A 15,110-nucleotide genomic window follows, 5' to 3' on the forward strand; every position below is an offset into this window, starting at 1 on the left:
AGATATGATGTCGAAGTTCAACATAAAGGTGATTTACCTAACAGATTTCTTTACAACTGTAGTTAAATATGTCAATTATCATGATAATTTCTTCACATAGAGTAGTATCTGTCACATTATTGAACTGAACTTGAATCACGCATCCATACCTCAAAATTCTGAAACACCATAAAAAGAAAAGTTCATACACATATCAATCCAATATAAATAGACATTCTACTTGAAAGGTGCTTCAATGTATCTCTTAGCCATGTTGTATCATTGGCACATCGGCAGACATTTATAAATCTTTGGTCAAAAGTTGTTTGTCTGGCCGGAAGAAAAGGTAGACAATTGCAAGTAGTATAACCAACATGATGAGCCAATAATTCAAACCTGCATTCACAAAAACAAAAGATTAGGAGTCGTAACAATGTGCAATGACTTCTGAGGTGAAATTCTTTTTCCTTGTTTTCGTTGTGATATGATAAATGTTCCTTGCTCCTTTGCTTCCGTCTCTAAGGACTTGTGAAATCGCCAATTTATCACCATGAGTGGAATGATTTCACTAAATGGATGGAATCTAAAGGAGAAACCCTTCTATTTTGGGTTCCTAAGGATTTAATTTCCTAAAATTAAAGCAAATTTCAATTAAGTTACCTTGTGGAATTGTCCAGACTACATTTTAGATTGGAAAAAGGACTATTGGATCTGGCAGATATTGGGAAATGTTCTAGGAGAATCAGATTAAATAAATTAAATAGGATTGTCCTTGCAGTCAAGTAAATCGATATCTGATAGGTTGCTAACACGGAAAAGTGAAACAGGACAACCTTCTTTGGCAGTGAAATTAAGCAAGAAAGAAAGTTTCACGTAGGTGGTCCAGTGACCTGAATAGGTTACCAAAACATTTCAAGGAACCCAGTTTTTCTAGATAGTTTGAATGTCGATAAGGAGCAACTGCTCAAGTTTTAGAAGTTAGATAATAATGCAATTGCAAGGGATATTTCAGCTGTCCCCAATCAAAAAATCAAAAAATCAAAAAATCAAAAAGGAAGTGGAAGGACAGAAGGCCCCTAGTTTTTAGAAGTGCATGATACGTCACAACAAATGGTGCTCTAAAGTTATTTACACATTACATGAATTTCATTGACCTTGTGATAACTTACAACTTGAGTCCTAACATGGTCGGTTAGCTATAAAGGTTCCACTTTCCTTTTTGTGTGGGATTTTTACTTCAATAGTGTTTATTTATCAACGAAAAGAGCACGATTCTTAAATAAAGAAAAGAAAGTAGTATCATATGTTCCTTTCTGACCATCTCCTCACACGCTAAAACTCTACAGTACACCCGATTCTACACCAACTTCTACTTCAATAATGTCTGAACGACTGTAAGTTGCATGAAGATAAATAATCACACTAAATGGACAATATAATTTAAGCTTCAGATCAGAGCAAGCACACACCATTAGAGCTTTTGTCTTGAACCATTGTCACTCTCACACTTGAATCCATGGATACAGAACCCAAAGCCCTGAACATAGAGCCATAATTTTAACATCAATTCTAGTGCTTACATAAAAAATATTGTTTCTAATTAGGATAAAGGCATCTGTTCCTAACCTTGAGTCATGTGAGAAGGTCAATGCAGTTATCAAGCCCAGGTGTGCCTTCTTCACATTCATCTGGACTTGCATTTTTGATGAATTTATAATCAGAACGTCCCCTTGAATGGTCCCACTACAATTTAACCAGTTAGGAAAACCATACACAAACATACAACATATATACACATACAAGCATGCACTCCAACCAATGCACAAATCACACTTCAAAGTCTACCAGCCAAAATGATGAACTATTGCATGAGTTAAAGTAGTGGAAACTGAAAAGGATAGGTGATCCAAACAAATATCAGTTGTAATCCCAATAATAAATTAACATTTCATATGGAATATAGGTAAGCGGCAACAGCACAAACAGATCCTTGGAGTAAATTTTCGAATTTGATAATGCCAGTTATTACTTGGATTCAGGTATGAGTATCGGATACTGGTACTGTCCAAGTATTCGACACGTCAATTATACACTCAAGATGAAGTGTCCAAGTGTCATATCAATGTCCGAGTATCGACGATCGGACATTGGGTACGTGAGTGAAAATGAAGAGTCCGAGTAACATAATAACCATTTTTTAAAAGAAAATGGATCCAAAAGTAAGTTTCAAAAAGGGAAAGTATTCAGCATGAGTGATTGCCCTACAAATTCTACAAAAAGATATTCATGGAGAAATTTATCAACAGTGCAAAATTGGTCAAAATTACAGAGAAAGAGAATAAGAGGGGGGGGGGGGGGGAGGAAAGAAAGGTATAGCAATTACATGGCTAAGAGCTTTCCATCAACTGAGACATTAAATGCTGAAACTGGATCCCTGACAATACGCCTCGAGGCTATTCTTTTCCAGGATTTGGTATTCCATGATATTATACTCCCACCTTTATCTACAATTTACAGCAAAGTTCAGAAACCAGCCGTTAACAATTGTGCATCTGGAAGATCATAAGAACATAGTAGCAAATAGCAATTAGCACATGAAACACTTTACCTTGCATAGCGGTTGTGTAAAGGACCTGTTCATTTTCACTACTTTGAGAAAACCTACAAAACCCAAAGATCTCATCCTACACCAAACATTACCAAGTGAGAAACTAATGCGCCAAAATGTCAAATGCACTAGGACAATATCAAAAGGAAAACGAGGGCAGGGCAGGATAATATCATTTGTTAAAGCTAAAAGAAACATATATATACACTTGGTACCAGGACTCACAGGTACGTCCAAATCAACAGTCTTATAACTCCAAGTTCAAAACACTAATGAACAAGTGTGACTACAAGTTACAACTCACAAAGGACTTAAAAGGAAAAGTAGTGTTAGAATTCTCACATTCTCCCTGGCTAAAGTAGCTATAGCTTTTGATGAAATTACATCCCAAACCTTGCAAGGGCCACCACTTCCTAAAGAGACCAGATACTTCCCATCTATACTGCAAAAAGGAAAAGTGTCATATATCCACATACACAATTAAAAGTTCTAAAGTCTCACCATTTATTTCAGCTGCTAAAGATATAAACCTGAAATGTAGGTCCTTCACAGAAGTATAGGCTTCCTCCTCGCTAAATAAAACATCCAAGCTAGGCCACTTGAAAACCCTTAATTTGCCATCCTGTACTGCAAAAGAATTGTAAAATCATAATATTTTGCATCACAAGAAAATATATATATAAAAAAAACAACATAATCTGATAAAAATTCTTTCCACAGACTCCTTTCACTCTAAATCCCAGAAACTTTTCTTTAGATAATGATGATACTCCATGCATTCGCTAAGCTAACATGACTTTATTGAAAAGAAGAACCCCCGGATCTTCTTCATAGCTCAATCTTTCCCTCCTCTCCTCTCCCCTCCCTTCCCCTTCCATCTTTGTCCTTATAGTCAACCAAACACATTTTTGTATTTAAATCGCATACCCAGTTATACATTCCTAGATCCATTACTCCTATGAGCTATAGAGCAGTGCCACTCATGACCAGAAAAGGTTTAGTCCTCTCTTTCTCACTCCTCCACGTCCTTTTGGTCATCATCCATAACCAAAATAACAAAATCAACCTCAATCCTAACTAAAACAAGTTGATCATACCCCTCTCCTTGGTCATCACTCATCAGCCATCAGACTTGAACTTGATAACACATTTCTATGATAAATATCGTCACGAAGCGGATTTTATTCTGGGTCAAGCTTGATGACCCATTTTCAAGACAAATTTTTTCATTAGTGTAATTACTCTAAGGAGTAAGGAGTGCCCACATCTATCAAATTTTTGGATGCCTTTTCGGAGAGCAAATGTAGTTTTCTAAAATCCCAAAAGATCAAAATTCAAAAGCCTTCAAGGAGTAAGTTGTTATTGCTCTGGCTATCATAAAAGATTTGATATACCGACATCAGAAGAACATAAGCTCTTCATGGGGGATAATATAATACACCAGGGCCATCTTGAGCATCCACTAGACTCAATATTGCATTGAGGGCACTGGACAATCCATGGATGTCAATGAGCCAACAACAAAAATAAAGAAAGTTGTACTCTATCAACATCATTAAATAGTGCTTGAGCAAGTCAACCTAGAAAACCTTAATCTCAGTATTGATCTCATACATGCACTGGGCCACTATTAGGCGAATATTACCCTCAATGTAATCTCTCCTTTCCCATACCGCAAGCCAGGAGAGGAAGGAGAAACAGAAAAAAGAGAAAAGAAGAGGTCACAATTGATGAGACATATTCACCATCAGATAAACAAAAAATACTACTTAATAAGAAGGAAAAAGAGTACAGTGAAAATATACCCAATTATCCATACAGCATGAGAACATGAGAGCAGAGAGTAAGAGAGCTAAAGAGTCATATATACCTCACCACCAGTGGCAAGTAACGAGCCATCCAAACTAAATGTTAAAGACAATTGTTGGCCAACATCTTCCAACTTCGTAAGAGCCTTGTCAGATGATCGTAAATTTAATCTCCCACTCTCGTTGTTACTATTTATGTCCCAATCAAACCACCTAAGCAAAAGGTAAAGTGGGAGTGGATTAAATCTTTGTGAAATATACACACACGAACACATGCATCCATCAAAACATTTACATTTCACATACTGAATATGAACATGTGAAAGTGTGATCTCAAAGTTGAAGGACACACACACAACTACATACGTATTAAGAGATAAATCTTGAAGTAAATCTTACCCTGATAACTTTACCCAAATTCTATGGCCTCACTAACTTTTAAGGAAGTTTGAAGTGATAACATATTTTTTAGGTAATATACATACTATATTATAATGGGGTTAAACTAAGACCACTAAATCATAATGATGATGAATAAACTTTTTCTAACTTTCATTGGTTATATCTAGTATACTCAACAGCCTTTGCTTCCTTCTTTTCCCTTATTCCACATCTCTTTCTAATTTTCCTTACTCTGTTCAAATATGTTGGAGGCATCAATTGTCTCATATGTATCCTACTTGTGGCTTATAAGTGTTCTATTTTGAAAAGATAGCATGATATGAGGTTTAGCATGTCCTAGATGTATCAAGGAGTGTTAGATATGCGTTGATAACCCGTACACGTTATATAAGGGGTTAATAATTGTGCAACCTAGGCAAAATACACTAAGTATCCATTCACTAGATATATAAAATTATTCACAACATAAATCCAGAAGTAAAACAGTTATCACGTCATTTTACATTAAGCCTACATGTACTTTAGATATTCATGTATAACATCATAAATAAGAGCTACCATTGGTGCAGTATGTACTGAGCCAATTGAATTTGTATTTAGTCCTCCTTCCTATACGATTAGGATAAGACTTAATGTTCATGAATTTGTTCTTTATTACCTGATGGGTAGCAGTATATCACATATTTTTTTCAACCTAACTATCTAAGAATAATAATGAGATAATTCCATTACTAATATCATCATCTATTAGTGTGTTCTTATACAAATAAACTATTTAAGCAAACAAATTTTCTACATTTTTTAACATACAAATGCGAAAGGGTTATCTGAACTCGTCAAAATTTATATCGAAAACACAATTCGATATACAATCCCAAAGATCCATTGTTTAAACAAGTAACTGGAATTGAAACTTTTACCACAATAACGGCAAAAAAAAATACCTGCAATCTTTAGGAAAGGAGCAGATAAGACCGTCACCCTGAGGATGAACTGCCATTCTGTAAGGCAATTCAGCAGCAGTTCCAAGTCTAAAAACCTAAAAAAATAATCCACAAATTAAAGCTCATCACTCATTCACATTACTAATAACTTCAAACTAAGATCTCATTCAATTATTTGAAAAAACACACAGCAATTTTCACTATATCAATTACTTAATTAAGGTAATTACATGATTCAAAAACATAACTTGAGAAATTAGATGACAAAATTAAGAAATTGATTCTATAGAAGATCACGAATCGTTGAATTAGGAAACTTACAGGTTCAGAAGAAAGAGAATTAGCGGAGGAGTCAAATTCAGAGAGGAGAAGTGCGTTGGGAATGCCGCTACGACCTTCTCCGCCACCTCCGGCGAGGACGAGAAATTCCGGCGACGATTTTCCGGCGCCGACGACGTCATCGGATGTTGAATCGGTGGATTTGATGGCGTTGAAGGGAACCCACGATGCGCCGTAAAGAGGAACGCCGTATTTTTGGGTGTTGTGATGTTCCATTCTTTCTCTTTCTCTCTCTCTCTTTCCTTCTGGGTTGTGCGCCTCCTAAGTCGTAAGATCAGATGATGGGAATTTGGGATCTTAACTTTCAGCTTTTACTCAACGCTTTCGACTCTATGAAGTAGTTCGTCTTGGCTTGTTACGGCGTACTTAAATGAATCGAGTCGAGTTCGAGTTTAGATTATAAATTATTCTTTTTCGTTATTGTTTTAGGTGAGTTTATTCATAAGATTTTAAACTTTGTGACATTAGTTTCTCATTTCATTTTGATCTCTAGATTCATTCTAATTTTGTATTTCATTATGTAGACTTACTTTACATTACCTTAACATTGGAGTTGTTTGGCAATCGGTGGTTGGTTATTGGCTTTTGGCTGGTTTAAATGGTTTGTTTGACTGGCTAGAAGCATTGGTTGTATGTATTGACTTTTAAGTTAGTTGTTTAAACCAGCTGTTTGCAAAAGTATTTGGCAAAATTAATTGTGGTTGTTGGTTGTTTATTAGAGAGTTTGTGGGCCAATAAGCCAAAAACCAATCCAAAAAGCTGCTTCAGGTAACTTTTTCATTTTGGCTTAAAAGCCAGCTTTTCAGCCAACCAAAAAGCCAATATTTTTTTTGGCTGTTTGATCAAATTGAAAAGCCAAAAGCCAATGAAAAAGCCATTTACCAAACATGGCCATAATTTTATGCAACTCATTCATTTTCTAGTTTTACAAAAAAAAAAAAGGATAAGTGGCAATTTTTTTAGGATTTTTTTTATGGGAATAATCCAATCTTTGAGCGATCCTCCCAAAACAGTCCCACCTTTCATAAATTTGGGAATAATCCCACCTTTGGGGTGTATTTACTAAAAATGGACTCATGCCTGTTGGTAATCTGCAAATGTAGGTTTTCTCTTTTCTTTCTCCTCTCCTTCTTTTCCTTCATAACCACCACCACCTAACCACCCTACCCCTGCACTCCCACCCCCACAACCTCCCACGATCCTCCCCTCTATCCCCTTACGCAGCCAGCCCCCCCACCCACCCTTCGACTCTGCCCACCTTGCCACCCACCCTTCCTCATTGCCCTTCCCCTCTATCCTCTCCATTCGTCTCTGCTCACCCCCTCCGCTGCCTACGCTACCAGACCCAAGCACCCCCCTTCGCATCTCCCCTTAACGTGCAGCCCGACCCCCGCAACCCCCCCCCCCACACGCTTCCCCAACGAATTCCCTCGCTCGCGTGCTTCAAACGTAGACCTCCACCACTCTTCTTCTTCTTCTTCTTTCTTCCTGCACTGAAAATTCAAAAAAAAAATATTGTTCTTCAGGGGGAGGAATGGTGCTAGTGGCAGGTGCAAAGGAGGAGGAAAGGGGAAAAGGGGAGGGGCAGCGGCTGACATGGGTGGGCAGCGAGGAAGTGAGAGGAGGAAGGGTGTGGAGCAAAGGGGGAAGAGGGGAGCGGCAGCGGGCGACGAAGGTGGGCAGCGAGGATGTGAGAGGAGAGGAAGAAGGGCGTGAAGCAAAGGGGGAGAGGGGAGCGGCGGCGGGCGGCGAGGGTGGGTAGCGAGGAAGTGAGAGGAGAGGAGGAAAGGGAAATGGGGGTAGGGGCGAAGGGGGGAAGGGCGACGGGCACAGGGAATAAGGGGGAAGGGGTGGCGACGGTGGACAGAGACGAGGCTGGGGTGGTGGGGGTGGTTGCCTGCCTGCTGGGGTGGGGATGGGGGTGGGAAAAAAGCCAACAAGTATTCTTTACCGGTCAAACAGGTCATAGGTTAAAATAGCCCATTTCGAGCAGACACACCCCAAAGGTGGGATTATTCCCACATTTATGAAAGGCGTGACTGTTTTGAGAGGATCGTTCAAAGGTGGGATTATTCCTATCAAAAAATCCAATTTTTTATTGGAGCAAATTGTAGACATTGCAATTGAAGAGTTTTGAATATCAAGACGCACACAAAAAGACTCAACAACACTTGTTGCATGATTTACGCCAAAATGTTGGTAGTTCTGTTCAAGACTCCTTGCAAGACTTGGTCCATGAGTACCATGATCAAGTGATAATTCAACCCTTAGGTTTAATGATGCGTTGGATTTAACAACTTTTCCAAATTTCTATTGTTTGGTTGAACAAGAGATTTGAAAAAAAAAAAAGGAAGAAAAGAGTTTTTCATTTTTATAAATATTTTTCTTCAAAATTTGAAGGAATATCGTTTCCCTCTACTCTCTCATTCTCAACATCTCCATTTTCCCCTTTTTAACTTTATATTTTCCATCAAACCAAATAAAATTCTTTTGCTTCTTCCATCAAAAACTATTTTCCATGAAAAACCATTTTCCATAGGAGTGTGTTCCATCAAACCAAATGGAACCTTAGGAATTTCATTTTTGATAGTACTTGATAATTGTATTTTTGGGTTCCTGCTAAAAAAAAATGTGTTTTCGAGTAGCTCCACTCTACTTGCCGATATATTGAGTTGTGAACGAACTCTATATGAGCTCGAATCAGATTTTAGCGGAGTAGTTTGCAAGTTGTGTAGTCTTGTGTTACACCCTTAGTTATTAAATTGAGGTTGGTCTTAGAAATTCCTCAAATTTGCGCTTGTCTTAACAAGTTAAAATATGTTGTAGTTTTTAAATCTTTGATAATACTGTGACCCACCTGTTAAAAAAAATAATATCATTACATGAATGCCTAACTTTACTTTTTTTTTTTTTTTGATAGGTGCCTAACTTTACTTATAGCTCTATGAAATGCATCTTGAGGTCATCGAAGGCTAATATTAATTAATTTTCAAGCCTTGAACAAGCATATGTGGCATTTAGAGCTATAGAAAACAAGCAATTGAAGACATTTTAAGGCAATGTAGAGTATGTCATCCTAAGGTATCTCGAGGCTCTTGGAGGGTCCAGATGATTAATTTTACGGTTATTTCACCAAATACCCCCGACAAATCAACAAATTCACAATATATCCTCAATGTTCCAAAAGTGCACCATATCCCCCTAAGTTTTCGAAAACGTTCACCAAATACCCTTTTCGTAACTACCGTTATCTCACCGTTAGCATTATTTACAATTTTGCCATCATTAAACCCTAACCCTAATTCTAATCTAACCCTAACCCTAAATCTAATCTAACCCTACCCCTAAACCCTTCTCCTTACCCTAACCCCTTGACAGCCCCTACCCCTCCCCTCCACCCTACCCAGCCCCACCCCTCCCCCTCCCCCACCGCCGCAGCACTGCTCCCCCTCCCCCTCTTCGTTCACCGGTGCAGCACCCCCACCCCTCCCCTCCACCGGCCCCCTCCCCTCCCCCCTCCAACTGCTGCCGGAAATCCGATTCCCCCCTCCTCCTCCAACTGTTGCCGGAAATTCGAGTCCCCCTTCATATTCGAAAACCGCTCCACCGGTCCCCCTCCCCCTCCAACTGCTGCCGGAAATTTACTGTTACTGAACAAAAAATACTTGGAAGAGCTTTGTGTCTGGGTGGAATCTAATGGTACCACCCTCAGCATATTGTCCTCACATGCTGAAGTTGGACTTGGTTTCCTTCTTATCATCTCTTTATTATCGTGAGTATCTGTGAATCTTTCTATCCATGATCCATCATTACTTGTCGGTCTCTCCATCCTCTTTCCTCATTTGCTATTCTTGTTTGTTTGCTAGCAGATGGCAGCGCAACTTTATCCAAATTTTCATGTATTGGCAGGTAAATTACATAATTTGTCATTTTTGTTAAATTGTACCCCATAATATTTTCATAATTTCCTTTTCGAGCTATCCCAATTAAGTTGCTATAAATCCTTTTCTTCCTCTCTACTTCTCTGAAAGGTCCCGTCCCACATTACTCATCTATATTTTCATTTTTCTTGAGACTTTCTCGCTTTCTTATATTGTTATTAAAGTGTTTGAAAACAAACTTGGAATGGAGCGAGTGATTGTGTAAAATTTAGGATGGAGGGAGTAATTGCATATCTGCATAAATTTTGTCCATATGACCGTCCATGAATAAGATAACGGACTGGACAGCGTTGCCTTAAGACCGCATCCGATTCGCCTATGAACTACATGGGCCAAGTCTTGCACATATATATTACGGCATGTTTGGTTAGTGGTCATAAATAGTGGTAATGGTAATCGGATCATCAATGAACTTCATATCATGTGGCCTGTGGGTACAGATTTCAACTTCTTCAAGAGGTTCCATGACATGCAAGGATGTAAATCCAAGGAACCAACTTCGTTATATGGTGTGGAGGAACTTTTTTACTTTCTTTTGGCGGATCAGTGATTACTCGTGCTCCTCTTTTTTGATCGTGATACCTCGTTATTCCTACATGGACTGACTGATTTTAGATAATAATTCTTGGGAACTTTTTGGTGTACTAGTCTTTGATTAGTAAGTAATACAAGTACAACATACTGACGTAGTGACGAATATTCTTGAAATTTTTACTACACATTGATGCAATTTGCTGGTTTAACATAATTAAATTGCGTCAATGCCTAGTAAAATCTACTCTATAGTATATGCCCAACTGCCTCTATACAACTTTGGGATGTTCTAACAAATTGTCACGTTTCTTAAATACTTCCTCTGTTTAGAAATAGTTGCACCATTTTTATTTTGTGCACTATTTCATCTTACACTTAGATTATATTTGGTGATTTATATTTTAGGAAAACATAATCATGTGGGATTTTGTTAGATTTGTCTCGATGTAAATTTAATTAAAATAAACTTTTTATAATTTTTACCTATTGATAATTAAAAATATTAATGGTTGAAATCATACATTGGCATGCGTGAAAGTTAAAAATGGTGCAACTATTTCTAAACGAAGGAAGTATAATAAAACAAACGGTTATTTCACCAAATACCCCCGACAAATCAAAAAATTCACAATATACCCTCAATGTTTCAACAATTCACCATATACCCCTGACTTTTCATTTTTGTGCACCATATACCCTTTTTCTAACGGACGTTAGGCTGCCGTTTGCTTTATTTACAATTTTGCCATCATTATTCACTAACCCTAATTTAAACCCTAATCCCTAACATCTAAACCTAACCCTAAAATCCAAACCCTCACCCACCCCCTCCCCTACACCAGCCCCCACCCCACCCAACCCACCCCCCCCCTCCCCCTCCCCCACCGCCGCAGCACGCTCCCTCTCCCCTCCCCCTCAACCGCCTCTACCGTCGCAAGCCTTGCAGCCCCTCCCCTACTCCCTCACCGTCAATTTCTCGAAGGGTTGTAAAATCTCCGGCGAAGCAGCAAAGCAGCGACACAACGCGAGGAAGTAAAGCTCCGGCGAGCAGGAAAATCGATGGGGTGGGGGTTTAGCGTTCGAGGGGGAGGGGTGGGATTTTTCGAAGGGTTGTAAAATCGGGGCTGGGAAATCGACGGGGTTGGGAAGTCGGTGGCTAGGAATCGGCGGTGAGGGTAGGGGCTGGGAAATCGCCGGGGAAACCAGCGGGGAATGGGTGAGGGGAAGCCTGCGGTGACAGACGCGCAGGCAGTGGGGAAGGCCGGCGGTGGGGGAGGCCGGCGGTGGGGGAGGGGGAAGGGTAGGGGATGGGGTGGGGTGGAGGGGAGGGGGTGGGGCTACCAAAGAGGTCGGGTTAGGGTTAGGGTTTAGGGGAAGGATTAGGGTTGAATTAGGATTAGGGTTAGGTTAGATTAGGGTTAGGGTTTAATGATGGCAAAAACGTAAATAAAGCTAACGGTGGGTTAACGGAAGTTAAGAAAAGGGTATCTGATGCACGTTTTCGAAAACTCAAGGGTATACGGTGAATTGTTGAAACATTGAGGGTATATTGTGAATTTTTTGATTTGTCGGGGGTATTTGGTGAAAAAACCGTAAAACAAATTCTCATTTGATACGTTCTGGTGAATCCTATTTCCTTGTGTTCAAACTTGATTGGAGCTGATTAGCCATCGAAATCAGACTATTAGACTAGACCTGAGTAAAACATATCTGTAATTATTGTTGAAATCATTTCCAAGAAAAGAATAATAAAAGAACGATGAGAAGGGAAGAAAACAAGAAGTATACATGGTATTTTAGTGAAATGCAATACTATATATGCTTATCTTAATGTTGGAAGAATAATATAATAGCTCTTTAACAGGGAGTTGTCTCATAATTAGCTCTAGTCATGGTAAAACTGACCAGATTACCGTTTTTTTGTTTAGATGTTACACTTTCTATTTTGGGAAGTTTTAAATTAGATGTTACACTTGTATTTTGGGTAATAACTTCTCTCTATCTCTCTCCTATCACATGTTCACATGAGACCCTTTTATTTTTTATTCTCTTTATCTCTCCTCTCCGAAAATTACCTAGGAATCCGTAATTTGAAAAGTGTAACATCTAAAAAAAACGGAGGAAGTATATAGAATCCGTAAATCCTAGTTAAAGTAGAATTCTTCAATTAGGTTAGAAAAAAGCCCTTCAAAATTTTGAAGACATACTACTTGGGCCACTTGGCTATGATTCCAGAAATATAAAGTTTTGTTTGGCCCATTCTAATTCTTATAGAGTATTTCTTGAAATAATCAGGTCAATCCCATTAAAAAAACTAGCTTTGGGCCTCAGTAACCAAAATCATAAAAGCCTTTCAATCTTCACTACTCATTTTTTTGTCAAAAATGATTGAGAGAGACGGTCTAATTTTAATATAAAAGTAGACCTGATTATTAAATGGATTAAACTAGTCATCGAAAGAAATTAAACTAGTCACTATTAGGCTAATTTTCTTTTTAATATTGAGCTTACCATTGTCTAATTTTAGTTTGAAAGTAGTCAGTATCTTACAAGACAAACTCTATTTTTGTAGATATTGATACAAATTGATATCATTTATCAATTTTTTAGAAAATTGATTTGATTTATCAATTTTTAGAGAATTGAGTATTGCAAACCGAAAATATGCAGAAAAAAATGGATAGATCATTAAATAAGGAGAAAGATACATCATTAACTAAGAAAATGCTAATAAAAAGCAACACAACTAGTACAAAAAAAACTAAACTTTTTTTTTGAACTACTCAATAAACTATGCGAGACGTGTTGGTGGCCGCGGCAATGATCTTGTCTTGGACAACCGGAAGAACACCGGGAGGAAACCTTAATTGCACCTCACTAGAAACAAGGTCGTCGACATACTTGAATTCATCAACTGTTTTTACATACACGTCTGAATTCTTAATTCTATCGGTTACAGTGCCAATTTTATTACGATTTGAAAATTGTACGTTCGAATATGTTTTTTTTTCAATTGCGAATTCAACAAAAAACTGCACGCTCAACTAAATATTCTTTGGAAATATCCATTTTCAAACAAAATATTTTTTTGATAGATAAGATAGGAATGTATGGTAGTGGATTGATGTATACTCTTATGTCTTAGTACTTATATATAAGAGAAAAGACAAGAAGATGTGAATATTATATAACCTACTAAGAAAACATAACGCTCATGATATCAATTAGGGAGTCATATATTGAGGGTGACAAAATGAGGTTTGTTGTTTTTCTCTCTCAACCTTTTATTAAAATGTAATTTGGTCTTAGTTTTTGACATTTTATCTTAAAGTGTTAAGTTGTAGATATATATATTTGATCTTAATTTTGAACATGGTTTATTATGTTAATGAACATTTTCAAAATTTTGAAATAAAAATACATTAAATTTGGTACTTAATTATTTTTGAAAATTAAATGATAGTTAAAATAGGAAAAAACAAAAGAACATCAAATCCATTAATTTATGAATATTAGATATTAGGCGGAAGAACATTTATTAATGTATAGTTAAGTTTAAATTGTACATTGGATCTATTTTTGAACATTTTTCTTAGATTAGGGTTTAGAGTATTAGATTAGGGATTAGGGTTTAGAGGGAGTTAGGGTTTAGGCCTTTAAGATAGTTAATTAGGATAAGAGTTTAATGACAAACGAACGTTAAGGTCTTTAATCATTAAAGAAAATATTTTAAAGGCAACGCTCAGATTATACCCCGTAGCCACAATAATTAGGCTTGTGCAAAGAGCAGCATTAGACCGAAATTTGGTCCGGACCAGAATGGACCGAAGATTTTGGTCCGGTATTTTGTCTTTAGAATTATTGTTATAAAAATTATTTAAAATGTTAATGTATCTAATATATAAATATCTTTAAATCAAATAAAAATATTTTTTTACCGCCAATATGTTCGAAACCAAACCGGATCGGAGATAATTTTTCCGATCTAGTCCCAATTCAAAAAAAAAAACCCCAAAATTTTGATCCATTAGCTCACCGGATTTCGATCCGGAAATGGTGCACACCCTAATAGTAAACTAGTAATCACGATATATGCTCTTACACCGGGCCTGTTCTCTTCGGCATAAAACAGCTGAACTGAACTGAACTGAACTGAACTTATCAAAGCTGAACTGAACTGAACTGAACTTATCGGAGCTGAACTGAACTGAACTGAACTTATCAGAGCTGAACTGAACTGAACTGAACTGAACTGAACTGAACTGAACTGAACTGAATTGAATTAAATTGAATTGAATTATATTACATTGAAATAAATTGAATGTAATAAATATATAAATAATATTTTAAACAATAATAATATGAATATTAAATAATAATTATAATGATAAGTAATAATAATGAATAATAATAATAGTAGTATTTTGAATATCTTTAAATGATAGTTATAAATAAATAATATTAATAATCATAAATTAATAATAATAATAATTAATGATAGTAATGATAATTAATAATAATTATTTTATATTATTTGTATTAATATATTAATACT

At 37.1% G+C, this 15,110-nt stretch overlaps 1 protein-coding gene across 1 annotated transcript; it reads right to left on the reverse strand.

Moving 5' to 3' along the window:
- Positions 1 to 146: 146 nt before the first annotated feature.
- LOC104905192 (SEC12-like protein 2) lies at positions 147 to 6,425 on the reverse strand. Its single transcript, XM_010693644.4, has 10 exons — positions 6,063 to 6,425; positions 5,742 to 5,836; positions 4,458 to 4,608; positions 3,118 to 3,209; positions 2,930 to 3,029; positions 2,588 to 2,663; positions 2,363 to 2,483; positions 1,606 to 1,722; positions 1,449 to 1,516; positions 147 to 375 (listed from the first exon to the last, which is right to left on the reverse strand). The coding sequence occupies exons 1-10, from the start codon at positions 6,294 to 6,296 to the stop codon at positions 281 to 283; spliced, it is 1,149 nt and encodes a 382-aa protein (XP_010691946.1). The 5' UTR covers positions 6,297 to 6,425; the 3' UTR covers positions 147 to 280.
- Positions 6,426 to 15,110: the final 8,685 nt, after the last annotated feature.

Source organism: Beta vulgaris, chromosome 1 (genome assembly GCF_026745355.1).
Source record: "Beta vulgaris subsp. vulgaris cultivar EL10 chromosome 1, EL10.2, whole genome shotgun sequence".
Lineage (NCBI taxonomy): Eukaryota > Viridiplantae > Streptophyta > Magnoliopsida > Caryophyllales > Amaranthaceae > Beta > Beta vulgaris.

Bases quoted from the DNA above. Each gene is read 5' to 3' on its own strand.
- LOC104905192 (XM_010693644.4), bottom strand. From the start codon at position 6,296: ATGGAACATCACAACACCCAAAAATACGGCGTTCCTCTTTACGGCGCA. The intron at 3,210-4,457 runs GTATATATGACT...TTTGCAGTACAG, and splicing joins TACTTGCCACTGGTGGTGAG to GATGGCAAATTAAGGGTTTT. The intron at 2,664-2,929 runs GTGAGAATTCTA...TGTTTGGTGTAG, and splicing joins CTACTTTAGCCAGGGAGAAT to GATGAGATCTTTGGGTTTTG.